Source organism: Arctopsyche grandis, chromosome 12 (assembly GCF_051622035.1).
Source record: "Arctopsyche grandis isolate Sample6627 chromosome 12, ASM5162203v2, whole genome shotgun sequence".
NCBI lineage: Eukaryota > Metazoa > Arthropoda > Insecta > Trichoptera > Hydropsychidae > Arctopsyche > Arctopsyche grandis.
Window position 1 is genome coordinate 11,846,078 of NC_135366.1, and position 24,035 is coordinate 11,870,112.

The following is a 24,035-nucleotide window of genomic DNA, read 5'->3' on the forward strand; positions in this document are numbered from 1 at the left end:
ATATTATGCATATACCAATACCTATGTAACAACTACCTACTGAAATAAAAATGGGAATAAACAAATTTCCCTGAATAATATAAACTGAATTGCTTAAAACAATTTTGATAGGACGATTCATCATCAACCAGCGATTTAAATTTACTTCATACATACTTTCAAAATAACATTTGATTATACTTCGACGATATAGTAAGATTTAAATACACAATTTTAAACAGTTTCCGAATATTAAATCTATTCCTAATCTAGACAAATCCATGTATATAGAAACATAGGATAGGGGCCCCCTCCCCAAAATCCTGATTTTCGATTAACATTAATTGAAAATATTATGCATTTTTTGTTTTCAGGGATAATTTGGGGGGGCACTCGCCCCCCTAAATTAAGGAATAGTGTGAATTTAGAAAATATTATGGATTTAATTATTAATGGGATACTATGGATCTATGAATGCTGCGTTTATTTCTTATGTACATATGTTACTTTTGGGTAACTAATAAAATAATCGCTGCTATGTGCTTTGAAAAAAAAAAGATTTTATTATTTTGAAGCAAATATATTTTGGTTTTTAAGTGGTATGCCATTAGTAACATTCATAGAAATTGTTCATCCCATGGAGCGAATCGTTAGAAAGGTCCCCTTTACTTTATTTTGTCTCAAAAACAGATGTGTATCGTTTATTTTTCCGAATGTTCGTATATTTTTTGATATAGTGATACATTTTGATGGTCGATGTTTGTTAACCATGTGAAGATTTTTGGAAAAAAATTTTCGCCTGCGGCGCTTTTTTGACTTTTTACATAATATTTTTTTCTAATTATTTTTTCAAAAATAAGCTTAATTTTTTCATATTTTATATTTTCCATTTTTATTCCGATATAAAAAAGATTTTTTGAAAAAAAACTCAATTTGACCAATCTTTGCCTGCCCCCCCAAGAAAAAGCTGAAATGACGTCCCTGATTGTTTTCTACCGAAAGTAAAAGCCGCTTTTATGCCGCATTCTTTTATGCCGCATTATTTTATGATGCATTATATGATAAGGATTAAAACGAAATATACAATGTAATTTATGGATCTATTTTGCTTTTGCCATTTTTCTTGTACCTAAATTTGTTTATTCCCATTTTTGAAAATTTTATTTATTTTTTGCCCTTGATTTTTAGCGTGATCGAAAGAAGAAAATTTTGTCATATGGGGGGGGGGGGACAAATTTTTTTAACCCTGGGTGGGGGCCCCCTTTGACTCCTGGCATGCACTGATTTCAGTCCCAGTCCGCCACTGTATATATATATATATATATATATATATATATATATATATATATATATATATATATATATATATCGTTTGAAAATAGTAGTGAAGGGATGAGTTGAAACAGCATTTTGCAAAAAGGTTAATTGAAGGAAAAACTTTTTGGTAGGTGGTGTGAATAAGCACGAGAGTGAATTGCAACGACGCAATCTCACATTCGTTGGCGCCAAATTTGCACAAATTTAAATGGCTACTTTTTATCCATTGAAATATTTTGAATCTTCATACATACATACATATGTACATATGTATAATAATAATTAGTCGTACCTGAAAATCTTTACACTATTAAAAGATTTAAAATAAACGCTGTATGCAATCATGTCTTTTTCTCAGTTTTTATGTTTGAGATATATATTCTCTATAAAATTATATTACTTCATTATTTTAAAAATCAGATGTTTATTATTTTCTAATGTTTTATTTAACAATAAGGTGGCAAAGCTGACACACCCATTTTATGCCATATTATTGTATCATTGATTAATTAAAGTCTTCATTTGTTTAAAGGTTTTGAATAAGATTTTGCGATATCGATAAAAATTCATTTGTTTGTATTTTTTTTTCAAATTTATATCAAAAATACCCACATAGTAATTATTTTTTGTTTGGACGTAATTGAATTGTCACAATTTTTTTCAAGAATCAACGATCAGATTAGTCGATAACGATTTTTGTCAAAAGTGACAGTAGGTAGTAACAGAATTTCAAACGGTTCAAAATAGCGAAAAATGATTTGATTCGAGGTTGAGCCCCAATTTTGAGGTGGAATAAAATTTGGAATTTGTCTTTTTGGAGCGTGGGGCGTGTGGTGTATGGAAAATGTCGAATGGCGTGTCGGGCAGCGGTGACGGACCGCAGGCTGGCGGCAGCGATGGGTTTTGAAAACAGCAGCAGCAGGCAACGTTGCGCTGCAGTTGGCAACGCCGCGAGGTCGATACCGGAGTTTACGCGACTAGAGATGGCTTCTCTCACAGGCAACGTTGCAATTTTGTCGGAACGCGCTCGTGTGCGTGTGTGCGTGTGAACGCGCGCGTGTGCGACAAATACATGCACACATGCACAGAACGCACACGTGCGCGAGCGTCTATTTATAAAATGTGAAAGATTACATTTACGAGTCGAAACAAAAAAAAAAAAACAGAAAAAAACAAAACAATATTTTTTATGTCGTTTTTGTTTCGTAGACTTTTATCTGTGGCAGACGTAAGAAAACTGTTTCGAATTGTAGTGGTAACGAAAACCAACGGTTATCGCTTGGCGCATTTAAACTTTTTGACGTGTGAAAAGCACGTTTTTTACGCGATCGCTATGCGCGTCTTGCACGCCATGTGCTCCATATACTACTTTTGAATTAATTTTATTTTATTTATTCAATAGCATTTTCAAATCATGTTTTTAAAGTAAAATACATATTTTATTAGTGACGTTTTCTTAGAAAGACAATTGTTATCAGGGCAGGTAAAACTTTTTCATTTTTGAAAATGTACTCGGTATTAAGCACGATATATCATATTTCTGGTCGATGTACACATGCGTACATCAGTAGTTAAAACCCCGTGTTTTATAGAAAGTTGCTAATGTGTTTTGAACCCAGCTAAACACATCTTATCTAAAACGTATCCTGTATACGAGTTGTAATCAGTGGTTTCATCCAAATTTTGTAACGAATTTCCGACAGAAAAAGCTTCCAATATAAACTTAAATTACAAAAATCTAACTAATTATACATATGTGTTTTTTTAATGAATGTTGCTCAATAAGTTTTTCCATTAAGTTTAATTGATAATAAATTCATCTATGCTTATTAGGGGGATAGGAATGTTTTAGGTTGTTTTGAGAATAATTAATTAATAATAATCAAGTCCCTTTTCTATATGTATATAAAAAATTGAATGTCTGTTTGTCTGTCTGTCTGTCTATCTGTCTGTCTCGTATAGGCTCGTAACCACTCAACCGATTATGATGGAACTTTTTGTTGTATGCATGTCCGGGAGGCTTACTGTGAAAAAAAACCTCTTAATAATTATAAGACGCGAAGTTTGAAGCGCCATTGTGTAGTCAAGGAAATGTGTTCGTTGGTAATCACTAAAGCCCGGACCCTGAGGGGGCCGTTTATTGTTCAAATGTTGTAAATGCATTGTTAAAGGTTTGCCGAACCTTTTTTACAAAGCATTTACAACAATTGAACAATAAACGCACGCTTCCGGTCCTACCTCTAGTAATCACGATACCAGTTGGTTTATGACGACACGGCGTTGAAGAGACGTTGTTGAGTTCCAACCATCACTTGAAACGGGAACGAGAATTGCATGCCGGGCTCAGCTAGTACTTCATATAAGACTTGAATTCATGCTATAATTATTGAAAAACACATTACTTGCAAGTGAAAATTTATATATTTAACATTTGTTTATTTCTGGCTATTTTGAATTTTGAACAAAATGTGTCCAGGTATCTTTAAAAACCCACTGGATGCTATCACTGGGTATAATTTATACGGATTATATGTTTTTTATTCAGTCTTCTCAGAATTGACTCGTTTATTGATTTAGTAAATGTAAAAAAAAAATATTTATAATATATAACAGTTCACTTCAAGATAAGTGATCTATAAACCACTTATCAATGTCAAAATGTCAATTGAATTGTTGCTAAAAAATGCAATTATATCTCGTTGTTTCGGTTCATTGGAATGTGTTATCCTCCCATTCCAATGAGCCTCTTTCCACAATTATTTTTATACTTAACATACCTTTATTCACGATTATTTTTATACTAAACATACATACATTGACATGCGTGAGATGCAAAGTATCCTGCGAAGCTCTAAATACTTGGTGGAAATCTTTTCTAATTATAAATCTAAACTTTCGACAAATAGTTAAATTTAAATTTGTTAATGAGATAATAATGTTCGTATTCCCACATATATGTACATATGTACGGTCATTCAGTAGAATTTATGCGGGCTTTTACAGCATTTTTTAGGCATGGAGTACACATTATAGTGGTACCCGTTGATTTTTTGAATACCCATCATATAGGGAACAAATCACAGTAATTGACCAATATATAGTTGACGATTTGAATTTCAAAATTAAAAAAAATACCATTAGATATACATATGTATTTTTTGTACCTATGTATGTTAATTTTAATGAAATGTAAATTTATATTACTTTTGTGACACTAGACAAGAAATTATTTGAAGAACTTGAAAGAATAATTTATCATACATAGCGTGAATATGTACATTTTTTAACTAGGCCAAAATCGAGCTGAAAAATAACAGTTTAATCCATCGTAGGCAGAATCTTTTGCCTTAGTGGTAATATGAAAAAATGATCTTCTTCAAAATTGCTATAAATCCGAGACTATCTCATTTATAAAAAATACTTAAAATATTAAATAGAGTAAAAAATGACGCCTTGTAACAATAATTATTAATTGGCCTTATAGTTTACAGTTACCTGACATTATTGCGTCCAAGTTGAATGTCATTTTAAGCGAAAAATGTATAAAATTTATAAGAAGTGCCGTAAATAGCCGTATTATATATAGTCAACCCTCCTACGGTGCGCAAGACCTGTTTCTCAAGAATATCGGAGAAAATTAAAAGGGAAAAGAAAACATAATGAAATTGAAAAATATATATGATACAGAATATATTGCCCTCTTACAGTTTTACTTATTACAAGGTTTTTTTTATTTATTTTCTTACATTTCTTCGGCCTTTTTATTGAACCAATTCAGCGCATTATATGAAGGTTGATTGTATTTATTTTCAACGATGTTCACAAAATAAATGATAAGACAATTAATTATTGTGACAGAGGTTAATTTTTTTTTTTAATTTTCTTGCAATTTTATTAATCTTCTTTCATATTAATAAATATGAAATGCATATCAACATGATTTTTGTATTCATATCTTGTTTCTTCCTGTTATTGTACGTAACCTCATTTGATAAAGAAATCATGTTTCGAGGTTTTGCATAGAAGTGCTTGTCGCTTGAGAATCGCTGTTTTTCATTTTCGAAATATGAAATATATGCATGTATATATAAATACGTAAGATCTTCGGAATCCTTGACATATTAACAATTGTGCTTTCCAATTCCAGCACATGCATTTGAATTTGAAAAGAACGGCGCGGAGAAGAATTTGACACGCGGAAGCGAATAAGGGCTGTCAAAGTGAGGAAAGAGAAAACGTAAAAGTTTTAATTAGTGGGAAAACGGTGAGTACGCGATGGGTAGGAAAACGAGCACTGGTGAGGGCGTGCGGCCGTTACGCCGTTACGTAGTTACGCAAAGCATATTTTTGGAAAAATAGGCGGCTTCGTGTGTGTTCGTGTGTGTGTTTATGTGCCCGAGTGTGGGAGTGCGACGGTGCCGATTTGCACTCAGCCCGTCTCTTTCGCGCCACTTGCGCGCGCAACACACGGCCTTGAAATTGCCTTTTGAGGCTAGACAACGGCTGGCCTGCGATTATGCGTCTTGCGACCCCTTAAACTACGGTCGCGATTTGCGCGGCAAAAGAGCGCGCGCACAACGTAGCACCGCGCCGGGTATGCTCAACGAGAAATGACCCCTAGTAAACCAAAACCTACTTTCAAACGACGATATCTCCCAAACGAGACCACAAACTTGTTCCAATTTCGGCTTGAATATGCTTCACACTGTACAGGATCCATCGAAATTTAAAGCTTCTCTCGAAGTAGCTTCGTTGCCGAGATATGGGCATTCAAAATTCAGCTGTCTCAGAAATGAAAGTCCTTGGGAGTAGTCTCGCGCGGGGTACGCTGACGTCACGCAGAGGTAGTTTTTTTTTCTCCAACTGCCAAATGGCACGCTGCTATTGGTCGACGTCGGCCACGGCGGCCATTTTGATTAACAGTGAGTCACCGTCGATGAAAAATAGGGCTGCATTAGCGCGGCCCTGGTGCGAAGCTATGCGCCTCTGAGCATTTCCCTACACCAGTGGCTCTCAAATGACGAGGTCGCGGTACCTACTTTTTTTTGCCACGTAATCTGAGCGATCGTTTGTAATTTGATAATGACCAAGTACATTCTTGCGCTCTTTGCTATTTTAGCTGTAAAATGTTTACAGTTTGCAGTTGTGTTGAATTCCTGCTCATTTCGAGTTGTTATCGCTCAAAGTTGAGTCAAATCTCTCCGAACTTTAAATTCTTGAAATTCAAATATTTCTATCAGAATTTATTTATTTAAAAAAAATAATCATTTCAAATACTTTTCTTGTAATGCAAACATTACCTTTATAAATTCAAATATTATTTTTTGAATTTGAAAATTTTCATTTGTAGAATAAAATAAAAATAATACACCTGAAAAATAAAGCATGAAACAAAATATAATAGTTTTTTCGGTTTTTTTTTTTTTTTTCAGAAAGTTGTAAAAGTTTTGTGTTAGTATAACGTGAAAAAAAAAACAATTTGATAGCTTCGAACGCAGAGCGTCCATTGCCTGGCGCTAGAAGCGCCAAACTGTATGCAAGCGTGTGTCGTTCAACCTGTCTACGACCAGTGGGGTCTTTTCAATACGCTCATATACATATTGTAAAACAATTAATTTTTTTGTCCATTACATACTTGTATATCATTTTCAAACGAAATCATGTTAAACGTATTATAAATACATGATATTAGTATCATATTACCAATTATAAAATCTCGAGGTCAATTTTTTTACGAAAACAATGTGTTATCTGTTGATAAAGTTTTTTTTTCTTTTGTTCGTAAATATGTATATAGTTAAATGCGCTGTAAAAAATTGATAAAAAGCCTTTAACACGTTGGTATTTGTAGCCAGATTTTACATTATTTTTGAACATTTTAGAAACTGACCCGAGTTCACGTATACCGTTTATTCTTTTTGATAAAAAGTAAGCTCATATAAACGATTTTAATACAAATAAAAATGACGATTTTTTAAAAATAAATTAACAAAATTTAAATTATTTTAGAAATTGTAAGATAAATTTGGTATATATTATTTAAAGATTTACGCATTCTACAATATAGTAGAAAAAATCGTTAAAAAGGGTGAAAAAAAAACAACAAAAAATTCAAATTGATCGTAAATCATCGATCAATTACGAAAATAAAAATTTTATTTATCACAATGATACTTTTGTTAAATAAAAATCGTTACCCATATAATATTTTTTTGATTTTTTGTTCATTTATATTTAAGACGTATTGTGAAGACAATATATATTTATATTTTTCATTTTATTTACAATTTTGCCATAGTGATATTACACAATTTTTCCGAGTAGTTACTATGGCTAAGTGAAAAAAAAAAACGATAAAAGAATAAACATAGATGCCAAAACAAAATAAAATAAGAAAAGGTTTTTGATTAAGATGTTTATTTAATCAAAACTCAACCAAATCAGCATACTTTAGATTAAATAAACTCAAGTTAACAGAAATTTGGCCGACTAGCTTGATGCCCCTTGCTATCAAAATGATACGTGCCTTAGGACATAGGCGGATCCAAGGGGGGTGCCATGCCCCCCCCCCTTGGGATGAATTTAATTTTATATATATTTTAAATTTTTCATATTTCCTGAATGGGGTTTTACACCATAATAGTTTTCTTTAAAAAAAAACCACTACAATGTAAGTATTTATCTACTATTATTTACATCGTAATGTTAATCTAAAATCACTTAAGTTTTAATTTTTTTTATGTTCAATTTCAAAATGGCCCCCTCCTTTACCACTTTCTGGATCCGCCTATGCCTTAGGAGAAGAGAGCAAACTCGAAGAGAACCAAACTCGCACCAAAGCATTAACATTAGAAATGGGAGTAGATAGTTTCGTCGGCTCCTCTCATGAATCTCACGCATACACGCGTATTTGTCCCGTAAACCGTCTACCCCCCACTTCTAATCTTAGTACGAGTTCATTTTTCGAGTCTGCATCAAGTCAAGAGTTAGTGGACCATTTTTATTAGCCTCTTTTCAGCTTTATTTTTTCTAAATATACCCGTACGTCGCGAATCATATCTTTTAATGATCAAACCGCGCAAAATAGCAGAGTTTCAAATCGATCGGAAGACTGTAGCTCAATCGTTTACGAACATAGAATCGCTCTCAGACTCCAAAAATGTTGCTACAAAAACTCTGCGCAGCAGAGTTTGTTCATTGTTTGCTAGACTTCGTCTCTCTTCTGATTTTCCGTCTCTCTCTTCGATGGCTCGCTTTTAGACGATACTTTTGTTAACAATGACCATTCTATGCATTCTACTTCTATGTTTACGAAGTAAAACGCAGAAAAGCCTTGCAAAAATCAAACTCATGATCGAGTCTAGTTCAAAAGTTTTCAAACGTTGATTCGACGTCGATATGTAAAATATAAACAAGATGAATTAAGGGAATTCCCCTTTTTTACGGACGCACGTGTATATAGATTCGAAGCGCGGGAGAAAAGTCGAAAGAAAAAGGCAAAAGGAAATGGAAGGCGCAGAAGAGGGCAGACGAAAACGAGCCTTGCGCGCGTACGCGACAAGGACTATAATGGCAGGCGAACGAGAGCGGGTGTGGTAGGACTGTAGGTAGTAGGAGATGCCCCCGATAGGGGGTGCGACAGAGGAGGGGGGCGGGGTCAGTAATTTGGCGCGGTTCTGAGAGGGTTGACGTGAGCGCATGCGCGCGCGCGAGCCGCAGCTGTGGAGCCAGTGGTTGGGGCGGCACTCGCGGCGAAGGCGGCCGCCCGCCATGTGAGCCCCCATGTGAGCCCCCATGTGAGCTGATGGCGGAGCCGCCGGCGCCCCCGCCCGCGCCCCCCGCGGTCCGCGTCAAGCAGGAGCGCCCCGACGAGCAGGAGATCCGCGAGCTCGCCGCCAAGATGGTGGAGGCCAACCGGGCCAAAGCCCTGGCGCACCACCAGCAGCCCCAGCAGCAGCAGCAGCAGCAGCAGCAGCAGCAGTCGTCGCACCGGCCGCACGCCCACCCGCACGCGCAGCAGGGCCAGGCGCACTCGCAGGGCCAGGCCCACGCGCAGGGTCAGGGCCAGGGCCAGGGCCAGGGCCAGCAGCTGGGCATCATGGGCTTCCTGGCCAGAGGCAAACCGCCCTCGGCCTCGGCGGCCGCCGCAGCGCCCGACAAGAAGCCGCTGGCGGCCGCCGACGAGGCCAGCTGGAAGGGCCACTTCGGCTGGGACAAGCTGGGCGACTGCCACATCCCCTACATCTTCCGGCAGGGCGAGAAGTACTGCGCCGTGCGCATGGTCGAGATCAAGCTGCTCAACAAGTACCTCAACTACCTGCACCAGGACATCTACACGTGCACCTGCATCCGCAGCTACTACATCACCGAGGTCGAGAGCCGGCTGCTCAACGAGATCAACATCAAGCACTGCGACGGCCAGTTCGGCCGGGAGATGTTCAACCAGAAGGACCTGGTGGTGCGTCTCTCCGATGCCAACGAGTTCTACAACTTCCTCGACGTGTGCTACAACAAACTGTCGCACGAGAAGCCCGTGTCCGAGGACAAGTGTGGCTTCATCCGTATCAACAAGGAGTCGGTCGTGCCGTACACGGTGCGGGACGCTCACAAATACGTTCCCCTGTTTTATTTCGAGGGTGAAACGGACAACCTGAAGCTGAAGGCCGATCAGCTCGAGGGTTGGGACTTATCCTATTTAAAGTTCTGCTGTAAAGTGCAAGGGATCCGGAACGAACTGTTCGCCAGCGAGACGTGTTCCGTTATCAGTTTGACCGACATCAAGAGCTATTTCCCGCCCGGGACCGAGTTCGAAGAGTACTGGCCGAACAAAGTTATGGACTCCCAGTTGCTCATTTCGGCTAAAGGTTCGTTTGAAATGTGTTCGAATCGACAATGTGACCCGATGTAGTGTTTCAGTTATGATGAAGATGACTCCAATCCAAAACCACCGATTAGATGTGAATGTTTCACGAATTGCTGTTTTTTTTTATTATTTATTCTCATTTTGAATTCTACTTATAGTATGTCAAAAGTAATCAAGTAGGGGACTATGAATTTGTGTCACCTCACATGTGATAACATAATATTAAATATAATTTTTTTCTATTTCAATAAAAAAAATTACCAAAAATATACACAATTTGTACTCACATTTTTAAGAAATGTTACTTTCGCATATACACATGTAAAATTAAAGAGTAATTTACTGAACAAACGTGTCATTCAATATGTGGTAGATCTCTATCACAACAAAACAACGATATAAAACAAATTATACCTACCTTGTGAAAGTTCAACCTTTTGGGAAGCTCTGAAGTTTTCTTAGGCATTGAACATCCTTTTTTTGGCAATGCTTTGAACATTATAAAGAGAAGTACTTTGATTTGTTTGTTGAAGATATATCCAAGGAATATTATTATTTAGTATCGAAGATACACTCAACAGGTATAAAAGGCAAAAGCTAAAAATATTTTGACGTTTGCCTAATTGTATTTTATTTCTTATCTTTAGAATTTTATCATTTCTGTGTATGAATAGAATGATTTAATTTTAGAAGATTATGTATTTGTTGGCTCTATACATCTTTAATACAATTGAATACTTTCACAATGCAAGATTTCTGTGACGTTTGATTAATGCAGTCTATAATCAGCTGTTACTTACGAATACAGAATTACCTACCAGATCAAATTTTTCATCATGATATACATGTCAGAAATTTTTGTATGGAGAAAAAAATGGGGTTTTTCTAATTTTGACCTAGTTTTATAAACCTTAACTTTTTGTTCCAATTTTCTTTATTTTAAAAGTAAAAATTTGTTCAATAGAAATGTTGACATGAAAAAAAAAGTTTTAGATAGCCTTGAAATATAAACGAGGCTTTGTAAAAAATCTGTTGGTGAAATATGTCAACACAGCCATTTACAAAAAAGGCTATGTTTGAAATAATTTAAAACAAATGAGCTAATTTTGTTATTTGAAACTTGATACCATATCGAATTTGATATGAGATTATACATAAAATAATTTCCTATTAGGAAAAGCATTAGTTTGTAATATGATAATAATTGAAAATCTGTAGGGTAATTTTATGTTATTGATGGTATTTCTGTGTGGTTTCAGGTTCCTTGTCGAATGCTGGTGGTCAGTGGACCCGTGCGCCTCCTGGACCCCCCGTGTTGCACGGGGGCGTCGCTTCTGTGGGCAGCACCACCGGAAGTGGTCGCGGAAGACGTCAACAGTCGTCGGCGACCGTTGCCGCTCATCAGCAACTGGCAGCCGCTCAGCGGGCGCAGCATTCCCTTCAAGCAGCAGTTTCTCACGCTGGGATTACAGCCGCGGTACAGGTATATTTATATTCTAGAGATAGAGGATATCATTCGGACAATATTTCACCTGCTGGCAATATTGTTGCCGTCTTAAATAATCACATCTACCGGATAGGATTATTAGTTGAAGTAAATACAGCCCATTTTATGGAATTTTTCAGCTCACATGTAAATTTAAATGTTTTTTTATGTAATAAAAAAAAACCTAAATGGATTGTTCATTAAAAATTAAACAATTAGGCATAAACACTTACTTAGACATTGTTACTTTGTTTTGAAAATATGTAAATCATAGTAGAATGATTGAAGTTTTAATGTAGTGCAGTAAATGGTATCAACATTGACATGTTTAAATTCCCAATTTTTTTACAAGCTTTTTATTAGTTTCACACAGTTAGTTGGGTGAAATTCTGGTACTTATTGGTTATATGGGCACATCCGAGCATTGAGTTTACATACTTACACTAACACATACAAATACACGGCAGTTAGAGTTCGTTACATACATATTACAAGAGTTTTTCTCGAAAATGAAACAACAGTAACTTTTTTTTTTATTTTCTAAATTAAATACAAAATATATAATTATAAATACAAAATACGTGTATAATTATAAATACAAAATATAAAAAGATACAAACAAAAATCCAAAAATTGAAAAAAAGTTTGGGTCAAAAAGTTTTTTGTGATAAATACAAAATATAAAAAAAAAAAAAAAATTGCAAAATGGTTGGGTCAAAAAGTTTTTTTCTTGAAAATGAAACAACAGTAACTTTTTTTATTTTCTAAATTAAATACAAAGTATATAATTCTATATACAACATACTTGTATAATTATAAATACAAAATATAAAAAGATACAAATAAAAATCCAAAAATTGCAAAAAGTTTGGGTCAAAAAGTTTTTTGTGATATATAAAAAACATATAAAATTTACATATAAAACATATAAATATTACATATAAAAAAAAACAAAAATAATTGCTAAATGATTGGGTCAAAAAGTTTTTTTCTCGAAAATGAAACAACAGTAACTTTTTTTTTTATTTTCTAAATTAAATACAAAGTATATAATTATAAATATAAAAAAAATACAACTAAAAATTTTCAAAATGTTGGGCCAAAAATTTTTTTGTGATAAAGATGCCTTATCACCACAATGGAACTCAGTCCCAAATTGAATTATTTATTCATTTTATCCATTTCATGGTAATACTTTTCTGTTCTTAGTGCGATTTATAAATAAATCGGTATTTGGATGAAGCCTATGCAGTTCAGTACCGGCGTGTTTAATAAACCTCGTCCCTTTGGATGCTAGATTCTTCATTCCACTTCTCGATTGATCTTACCACGTCATTGATAATACATATATAGGTGGAATGTATATAGTTAGGTTTCGTCGGTATACACGATTGGTCCATGATTGATAAAAATTTTAATCTCTTGTATAAAAACACATTTTTCCCGTGATACTTTATTTTATTGGACATTTTTTTCCAACGATTCCAATTTTTTTTTTAAAAGATATAAGTATTTTTGCTATTCGAAACCATACATATATGCATTTTATTAATCTTTCCAATATCATAGAAAGTGTTGACAAATTTTTTTCTGTCATTGAAGTTTTGGATAGTGCGCCTAATAATCTCTTCATCAAAACCGTCCATAGATTTTGGGTTTGATCTAATTTTTTTTTTAAAATAAGTCATTTTCTTTATTCTCACTAATAATTCTTTTAATTGACGTTTTAGAAATCTTTAAAGTCTGACCGCACTAGGCAGCACTGCACTACATACATAATACGTTGAAAAATTTATAATTTAAAAAAATCAGTTCCATTTTATAATTTAAAATAGTCCCGAGATTGATTTTTGCGTGGTTACAATACTAGATCTAATGAAAGTTTGTATAGCTTAAACAGCACTAGGCGGCACTGCACTCACAGGCGGTGTCGCCTAGTGCGGTCATTGATTAGATACACGTGTACATGTAGAATAATAATACAATAGAAATAAAAAAGATACAAATATAAAAGAAAATATTTAAATTCCTATTAAAGTGGAGTACCGCATGGTTATATTATAAAAACAAAAAATCACAAAAAAATTAAACAATGTATCAACCACAGATTTGCTTCTTCACCTTAGTCCTAAAAGTACTAATAGAGTTTTTATTCCGACTTTGGATGGTCTCTCCATTTATCCAAAAAGTATTTTTGAAGGATGAGATATACATATATTATACGATATCTGGTCGAACTCAGTGATGTAGTGGCAGTTTTAAAAGTAATAATTTTGTGTCAATTGTTGAAGTAAATGATTTTTTCTAGTATTTTCAAACTGATGGGTTGATAATTGACTGGATTTTTTGGATCCTCTTCAGGCTTCGCCAGTAGGGAATATCGGAGTCCGCATGTTGCACCACTACACCATTTGATTGACATTTATTACGAATAATTTATATGTCAAACGTCACTCAAGTTTGTGTAAATATGTACATAAATACAAAAAAAACAATTTTTTTTACTTAGTCTCTTCTTATTTCGCTTTCGATTTTTTTTTTTACTATTTCTGTGTTGGGGACTTGGTAACTACCTTGTACGAAAGAACAAAAATATGTCCTCCTGTGTCTTAGGCCGAAGCGATACTAATGCCAACTGCATGTATTTACATGCACACTCTGGCATAGGTCGCTCTCATGAATGGTTTTTGAATGTCGTAATCAGTTTTAGTAAAATGACACTATGCAAGTGGCGCGCAATCAGCAAAATTTCCAATTACTCTCACATCATCAGTTATTCGAGTATCGAGCAATAAAATCTTAAAATACTCGAGTATAGTCGTGAATTTACCAAATGTAGCAAAATAGCTATTAATCATAACATTTCAAATGATTATCAGCCCAATACTTGTCGATCCTTTGCATCTAATGCATTTACCACATTCATTACACACAGCGACGGGTGAATTGTGCTCCTTTCTTAAAAAATAAGCACAAACTTCTGATTGCTTTGACATGGCTAAAATATTATACATAAATTACTTTTTTATTATTTTATGTTAGTGAATATATTTAGGAAATCACTAATTGCCGGTTATTGCTTGGACAGGTGGAATTAAAAATTATAACTCTAGCAGTTCCAACTGCATTGATTTTTAGAAATCTTTCATATTAATAACTAAAAACATAATACGTTAATTATAATTTAATTAATCATTTCAAATAACATTTAACTAATATTAATTATCAAGTCTAGGCCACCACACGCAAAACACAGAAATTGTCACATATCTCTTTCACTCTTGATGATTAGCAAATAACTAATTTTACTTTGAATGCCTTTAAAAATTTGGTTTTATACATACACAAGTTTTGGTTTTGAATTTCCTCTGATGGATCGGCACAAACAATTTCTTAGTTCTACAACAGTTTACGGACTAAAACACACAGCGATGAATGTGGCACATGGTTTTTTTTAGATAGTTTTAAATAAAAAATACGGCCAGCACGCGTTGTCCCAAAAATTTTCGGTAAAATTGTATCCTTATATTTATCCTTGCTTGACAGTGATCGATAACAGTGTATCCCATATTTGAAAAAATGTAGGAGAACTTGTGGACGTTCCATGCGTAGTATTAGTGTGACGGGTGATCACATGTGATCGATCTAGAGAAACTGGTTGTCCTGTGACTGGTTCACATATGACTAATAGTCCGTTTACACTAGAAAATAGTGCTAATAAGGAACAATGACTGCTTTTGAATATTATTCCCTACCTATGAAATTCACAGGCTTTAAATTTACATAAAATGGGCTATAATGATGCTGATAACACAATAGGGGAACATTAGATTCAATTTGTTAAATTGTTTGGATAATGTTTATTGGTGTTTTGTTTTCAATACTTTTAGATCAATTGTATATACATATGTATTAGGCGAGCTGTTGAGCTTAAAGTATTTTTTTTTATCTTTTCAATTTTGTTATATATTATTTACAAAGATTTATACCTCATATCTCTTATATAAATGAATTTTATTTTATGTTAATTGTTATTTTAAATTTTAATTATCATGTTACAGGCGTTGACGAACGGGTGGAATGGATTAGTTAGTGGACAACCAGGTTTCGGCTCTGGCTTAACCCAAGCACAAACTCAGCAAGTATTCAGACTTGCACAGGTGAGATTCACATTCTTTGCTGATTAATATTAACATTTTTTTGCTTTACTCAATAATGACAGTGGTATTCTTAATGATGCATACATTATTTTATTAGTAATATTTTCAATTGTGTACACGTATGATAAAAAAAACAAGCATTATGAAAAAGTTACTTAATTCCTAGATTCAGTGATAACATATTACGGGAATATATCGATGGTTTGGTGCACAATTGTATGTCCATTTTTAAATTCTTATCAAATTTTAAGTTTTTAGATGCTGGAATAATTCAGGTTTTTCCTTTCAAGTAATTTATGTTATACCACATACATTACTTTGATAGGAAAAACTTGAATTATTCCGGTATCTACAAACTAAACTCTTTGCACTCGAATGCCCCATAGTGGCGGCATTGAGGTTTGTCGTATTACTCGAATTCCGCCACTGCGGCGGCATTCGAGCATATTACGTTAGTGTCAGTTATATGTACTTTTATTGGTTACTATAAATCATTGAATTTCCATTATATATTGATAACAAAGTAATTTTAGCATGAATGCATAACAATAAGTTAATAATTCGTATTAGTATAAAACGTGTTGTCACTTAGGTGCAATGTTGCAAAATTTTACTGGTCATAAAATTTGAAATTTTAGTCCATGCCACTCGTCATCAATACAGTGTTACAGATTAGTTCAAAGCATTTTAAAAATATAAGCTTGTGTAACATTTAACTAATAAGTCGTCAGCATAACATGCTATGATTTAAGTGTATAATTTTGTAGAATAGTACTTGAAAACTCAGGATGAATATTGAGTTAAAATATCACTAATGATGCATAATTAAGTTTGGAAACTTTCAACCGTAATTAAATTCAAATGCTTCATGATTTTCGTAGATTAAGTTTGAGAACTGAGGCTCTGTCAATAAAAATTCAAACTACAATCCCATTTTTAAATTGTCAACTATGTCATATTTATTTAATAATATTAACGCTATGATGGCCGCTGACTCATATTTGTATCATGTTGGGTGCACAACGCTTACTGGGCGCTGACACATATATGATTCACGACTGCGCGAACTGTTTCAGTCCACTGAAATATTTTTGTATCACGTTTTCGTCAATCGTTTGTGGCCAATGATACAATTTTGTATCACGTTTTCGTCATAAACGAAAACGTGATACAAACGGGTCTGGGTCACTGCAAAGAAAGTGACTTGATGAAAGGTCGAAAGATGGAAAAAATTAAAATCGATTCGTTAACTCGTCGTTAACGTAGGTTGGGGTTATCTATCTCTTTCATTATAATGTAACCCTGGCACGTGGTAAAGATCTTTCAAATCTCTAACCCCGACCTATGCTAACGACGAATCGATTTTAATTTTTTCCATCTTTCGACTTTCCATTAAGTCACTTTCCTTGCAGTGACGGCCACCGCTTAGATTTAATTTCTTTATATTGATTTTACCTCTTCAATTGGGATTAATGTTTAAATTTTAAATGTGATACGTATTATCAACAGCAGATTTCTTAGCTTTGTATTGGTGTGAGTAAATATTTAAAAAAATGTATTACGAGTAAATTAGCAGAATTTTAATACAAGTCATGTATATTTTTTATTTTTGATAATATTTTTAGTATCAAATAGTGCATGTAAGGTATTGGTACAATTAATAATTTCAATTTTTGTAACTTGAGAATTTATTCTTCTTAACTCATTATGGACCGCTGGAATTTTCCGAAAACTATTCTGCGTATTTTTCGCATTGATTAATTTGAAAACCGGAATACAGCTTCTTTATAGTTGTCTTCGACCATATGACTAATAGATCATTGTGTTATTCATTTGAATGAAAGATTCAATTTCAGGAGTATGTATGCAATGTGTTAAAAAAAGTCAATTTCGATATCTGGGTATTTGAAATCTTTTCTGAATATTATTATTTTGGAACATTATCGATAAATTCCTTGGAAAAAAACATCAAGCTTTAAACCATAGAAATGGGTCTACCTCACGGGCCGGAATGTGAAATGCCGGAAAACCCAAATATCGGAAGGCAAAGATCGAAAATCGAAAGATAAAAAAAGGGTGCATGGTAAACGGTACATACTCACTTAATTTGCGCGAGCAGGATACAACAGGAACAAGAGGAACAGGCTTTTCCTCCCGTATCCTGCTCGCGCAAATTAAGTGAGTATGTACCGTTTACCATGCACCCTTTTTTTTTGATCTTTCGACTTAAGATCTTTCGATTTTCGATCCTTGCCTTCTGATATTTGCGTTTTCCGGCATTTCACATTCCGGCCCGTGAGGTAGCCGCATAGAAATATGTATATTTTTAAATTTATTTATCGATATTTTGGATAGTGATATGCTGGTATGATATCTATGAATGGAGGTTTGAAACTAAATCTTTTAAATAATACTTTTATTTGTATGAAGTTTAGAGGATTTAAAATTAATACACGCCGTGCTAACGGCCGTTAGATGAAATTTTATTAAAAACACAGTATACATATGTTTACCGGCCATAGTGAGTTAATAGAAGTATGATGAATAAAAAGCAAAATTACTATTATTAATATCGTAATTTGTGTGGTTTGAAGACCAAGTTAAAAATATTGATTAATTGATGTAATTTGAATGTATGTACATACATTCTTATGCAGTCAAATTTGCAGTAAAGCTATCGTAAAAGCACAAAACGTAGTGTGCACTCGTAATTTCGATTTGAGAATGCGAGGTGTTGATAGATTTGATTCGAGTGCTATTTTTTTGTGTGTATATTGTAATGTTAGCTTAGTTGATTGCACCAGTGCTTTTTGTAATATAGGCACAAGCCGTGGCTGCACGATATGGCCCCGCAGCTGTAAGAGGAGCAACTCATTCATCTGCTTCTCTCACATCTGCTCAAGCCAGGCATCACATGCAGGTAAATTACAACAAAACATCAAATATTGTAACAGTGCAAGATTTTTCTTTGAAATTATTTCAGTAGTGTTTTATTTTTATATCGAAAGTAAATTTGATCAGTTATTTATAATAAACCAACACTTCTGTATTAAATTTAACCATGTTATTTTTTTTAAACTGCATGATTTTATGTTAAATAATATGTATCGGTAGAAAGTTCACATTTACCTGCATGAATTTGTAAGCAATTTTGTTTATTTGATCTTGTATTTTAATTTAATTTATTATTATTATTTTTTTACTTACAGCAGCAATTTTCTAACAATACAATTACACTTGCTATGGCGCAGCAGCAACAGCAGCAACAGCAGCAACAACAACAACAACAACAACAGCAACAACAGCAGCAGCAGCAGCAGCAGCAACAACAGCAGCAACAACAGCAACAACAACAGCAAGCACAAGCACCACCTCCTCTTGTCAGATCAACTCAAAGTAATTCAATATTGTAAGTTTACTTTTACTCTATTTTTTTTTTAGTAATATGGGATTAGCGATTTAAGTTTGACTCAATTAATGTTGAATTAAATTTTCTTTTAGAGCACATCAAGGATCTGCACAGAGTAATAGAGAAAGTAATTCTTCTAGAACTACCCAACAGGCAACCAACGGGCATCATCTATCTGATGGAAAACGACTCACGGCAATAGCCGATGTTACCTTAACTGGTGCTCACCATCCTTATAAAGTAATAAATTTTTTTTAAAATACTCACTCACTATGGGCCGTAAATATATACGCTGTGCATTTTAATAAAATTTCATTCAAAGGACGTTAACACATCGTGTGCGTTTTTAAATCCTCCAAACTTTATACAAAAAAATTTACTAATTAAAAGATAATTTCAAACTTCATTCATAGATATCATACCAGCATCTGTGTCTGTGTCCAAAATATCGATAAAAATAGAAAAATAATATATTACTTTAGGAACTGGTTGTCAGCAGACATAGACGGTAGAGTAAAATGAGACTCGTTAGGCGATTTACAACATTGTTTATTTCACCGAGTGAAATAAACAATGCATGCCAACCTTATCATTCATACATGCATTCTTCTAGGTTAGAAAACTAAATCCTACATTTCTATGGTTTAAAGCTTCACTTTTTTTCCAAGGAATTTGGTCGAAGATAATCGTAAAGAAGCTGTATTTAATTTTTCAATTTAATTGATTAATAATAATGATAATAATGTTTTATTCCAGGCGATTTAAGGTTTAGTAGGTATGTGCAATTTACAAAATTTATTATTTTTACCATTACTTTGCGAAAAATACGCAGACTCTCAAGACAGTTTGTGAAAAATTTGGGCGGTCCATAATGAGTTAATATCATCGAATATCTTTATTTTTGGACGCAAATTATTTTTATATAAATTATTTTAGGTTCAAAAAGCATTGGTAGAGAATATGATGGTACCATGTATAAATATGAAGCCTTATGTTTATAATGAACTGTTGATGACACTGCCTGATCTTGTTAGCTATTTCTTCCCGTCGGTTTCATTGTCAACTTGTCGACAATTTCTCGATGTTCTCGGTCTGCAATTGTTTCGAGGAAACAGGTTTGAATTTGAATGCTGATTTAATATTGTAGTAGTCTAAACTTTTTTGTATTCTATGGAAGTTTTGTGTTTTACAAACGGTTTATTTTTTCAGAACTCAAATGCAAGTGCTTCGTAGTTCTGGAAAGTGTAAAAGTACTTCAACGGACAATAGTGTTGCTTTAGTTCAAATACGTGATGTTATGCAGTATATGCCTCAATTAAAGTACATGTTATCGAGAGCGGTTACTGTTTCCGGTGTAGGAGAATCTGATGGTGGTGTATCAGCAAAACGAGCTCGCGCCAGCTAGCCCGTAGCCCCCTCCTGGCCATTTGCATCTTACCCATGAGAGATATATTACAATAACGATTGTTTCATATTATTTATGACCTTTTAATTAAATTGGTTTCGTGATTTCATAGTTTATACTATATGAAATTGATAAACGGAAAAATAAATAAAATTCACTTGTTATGAAAAAACAGAAAATTATATACGTAATATTTAAATGTTATATTGTATGAATATCATGAAATGGAGTTTACAACTCTTAAGTTGTAATCGACATTTTTAAACAAGATAGATACGGAAGCTGTTGATATATATAAGTCACATAATTTCTGGTCCTTTTATATAGAATGTCACTGTTAAATTTATTTATTATTTAGATGATGGTTATCAATAAGATTTTACTTACATATTTTGTTAATGTGAAATTTAAACTATTGAATGTGAAATTTGTGTTATGTTATAGTTGAACTATCATTCGATAATAAGATGAATATTTTTTTATCGGCCACTTATTATTATTTTTAATAATTTTGACATTCGCATACAATTTGATTCAACCTAAAAAAAATTGCGCAAACTTTTAATATGTTAATTTATCAAATTTATATAATTAATGTTGGATGTTATGTTGATTAATAGATGGGTAAAGATGACGAGTTTTAAATGGTCAGTGAGGTTGCTAGTGAAATTCAGTATACCAATAAATAAATTTAGAATATTTGTGTGGAGAAATTGCACTGTTGCAATTTGCATCGTAAAAGTGTAATGATTTAATTGTGTAAAACTAATTGTTCACTATTGCTGTGTAAAACAGCAATACCTTTTGGACTGTACATCTTATATGTATTTGTTTTTATAAATGTACGCCAACGATTGTAATAATTTTATTGGAACGTTGAAGTAAAAGCACTGTTATGGAAGCATCCGAGTTAAATTATCCTCTGGACTGGACTGCTTGTAATGGTATGAGGTGTGAATTGTGGATCTGTCGTTCTGCGATAACTAAGTGGTTGCGATGGCTTGAATATCGATGCACATGTGTGTACCTCAAAATATTTGAGTGCGTATTTGAGTGAGTGGGCACAGACGTGATAGTGTACATTTGTTTGCACACGGAACAGTGTGTACTGTTTCCAAAGAGTCGGATTTTAAAAAGTGTAATGTTAGAGTTTAACAAAATGTAGCATCTTGAACATAAAAATAATCAATATAATATATTGCTGGGCTTAAAATGGTCATTTTAATCGAATTTTCTCGATAATATTTTTGTCTCTCTTTTAGGTTTAACAATTTATTGATCGATTAGGCTTAGGCCATGTCACAGATCATATTACGGACTTTGGTCATATTGATGTAAGAAGTTTCTCTTCGGTTACTTGTTAACTGCTGGTTTTAAGAGCGGGATGCGTCTATTTCGTGGTGCATGATTAACCTGCTGAGGTCGATACACATTGAAAACTGGTCAAAATCCTCAATATGTTCTCTGAATGCCGGTCTAGTTACAGGCCAGATGCAAATAATAGTGTAATTTGAAACATTATTGCATTCCTCTTTAGTTATTTATGATAAATTGTCAGTTGTATTTATTGTTGATAGGTAGTTGTTGCACACAAGTGTGATCGATACATATCTTGATTTCAAGAAAACATTAGATATTATCATTTGTCGGTAGCAATTAATGTGTTGATTGCGTTATTATTTAACACACGATTCTTCTAATTTTCAAGTGATATTTTCTTCCAGTATGATGTACATAGTATTTATTGTCTCGAAAAACTTTTGTAATATTGTTTTTACTTTAATTGTAAAAAATGTGTAATGCGGTTTATTTTTTACTGTAAGTTAGTTTTGTCTACTTATTTTAAACATGTTGAATAAAATATTTTGCATTAAATAATATTTTATTTTCACAGTTAAAAATAATTATTTTTATCCCATGGTCAGGTGAAATTCAAACCGAATTCATAGCTTTTGAAACATATTGTTATTTCAACGTTAGCATTGTTAAAGACCTATCGAAATTATATTGAAATTCGATTACACTGATTTGTATCCTTTATTTTCACTTATTATTTTATGTTACGGTAGCATGGACAGAGAAGCATATTGTGAATTTTGTCTGGAATAAGACCCATTAAAATGACGAGTGCATTGTTTTTATTTTGCCAAACTTAAATTTTTATTTTTTTACTCTTATTGTTTATTAGGAAGAGAATCTTCAAGATGAATTATTTTTCATTTGAGTTGTAAATTCACAGTATGCCCTGTTAACTGTACCTCATTTATTAAAGTTTAGTTATAACATCACGTTGATGCCTTGGGATGCGAATCTCTCGTTCACATTGTTTCTAATTTGTGTGTTGTACATAAATTTGATTTCAGAGATGTAACTAATATCTTATCAAAAGAGTATTGTATAGTTGTAGTTCAAGAGGTGTAATTATATGCAAGAGAAAATTATTCAGGCTTTCTAAATTAATTCAAAATGTATTTTTTGAGTGCATTTTGTAGTTTGCATAGGATTTTTCTGACTGTAGATTGAAAACTGGTTCATTATTTCGAAGTTTATTATAAATTGATATATTTATAATACATATATACACACATAGTGATATGTACATATGCTCTGTGGGAGTGGCTGCTATATTTTGCGTTAAATTTTTGTTTTAAAATTATCACATTTTTATTTTGCTTTAAAACTAATGATTAATTTGTAATAATAGATTAAATTGTGGATAAAAATAATTTATTTTCAATTCATGTTATGTATATTTTGACTTCAATCGACAAAATGTTTGTTGCAGATGCTTCTCAACATTAAAAATAAATAGCTTTGTAAATGATGCTCATGAGAATAATTGCGAGTGGCGATGACCATACTTATTCTTATTCCTAATAGCGAAGTAATTTATTTATTATCTATGTATTAGGCAAATGAATAATGTAAATTTTTCTGTAAGGCCCTATTTTATATGAATGTTTATAATGAGAAATCTATAAATAAACGATCCTTTTGTATAAAAATTTAACCATCGCTTTTTTATTTAGATAAATCAGACAACTCCGTAATTATCATAAATATGAATATTATTATCATAAATACATATATTCATTAGCAATTTGCTATTTTTAAATAAATAAAAATATGGTATTCGATTGAATGCATTTTGTAGTGATTTGTCAAATAGTGTAGATAAGTTTTGGGGATAAATATTAATAGAGTCGTATCTACAAATATTTATTTTATTTTATTTTATTTTATTTAATTTCATACCAGGAAGGCATTACAGGTAAACCCCAATGCGCCTTCCTGGCCAAATTACAAACAATACAGCATTTTTTTTTATTATATAAGTCGCTAAATTACGAGACACTGACTTAAACTCGACAATTAACGAGACATCTATGAATTGTACATACATTTTTATTGTAATA

General features: G+C 33.2%; 1 protein-coding gene across 4 annotated transcripts; it reads left to right on the forward strand.

The window, feature by feature from the left end:
* Nucleotides 1-7,410: 7,410 nt before the first annotated feature.
* Nucleotides 7,411-23,628, forward strand: LOC143919538 (uncharacterized). Of its 4 annotated transcripts, none has more exons than XM_077441898.1 (8): nt 7,411-10,160; nt 11,419-11,642; nt 15,707-15,805; nt 18,627-18,725; nt 19,015-19,214; nt 19,307-19,454; nt 20,151-20,329; nt 20,424-23,628. In XM_077441898.1, exons 1-8 carry the CDS (start codon nt 9,101-9,103, stop codon nt 20,617-20,619), a joined length of 2,205 nt encoding a protein of 734 aa, XP_077298024.1. In that variant the 5' UTR covers nt 7,411-9,100; the 3' UTR covers nt 20,620-23,628. The 4 variants fall into 4 exon arrangements, with proteins under 4 accessions (XP_077298024.1, XP_077298025.1, XP_077298026.1 ...); XM_077441899.1 differs by having other exon boundaries at nt 11,419-11,636; XM_077441900.1 differs by lacking the exon at nt 18,627-18,725 and having other exon boundaries at nt 20,424-23,627.
* Nucleotides 23,629-24,035: the final 407 nt, after the last annotated feature.

Coding starts and splice junctions, on each gene's coding strand:
- LOC143919538 (XM_077441898.1), top strand. CDS start 9,101: ATGGCGGAGCCGCCGGCGCCCCCGCCCGCGCCCCCCGCGGTCCGCGTC. Junction 19,215..19,306: donor ACTCAAAGTAATTCAATATT/GTAAGTTTACTT, acceptor ATTTTCTTTTAG/AGCACATCAAGGATCTGCAC. Junction 20,330..20,423: donor CAATTGTTTCGAGGAAACAG/GTTTGAATTTGA, acceptor TTATTTTTTCAG/AACTCAAATGCAAGTGCTTC.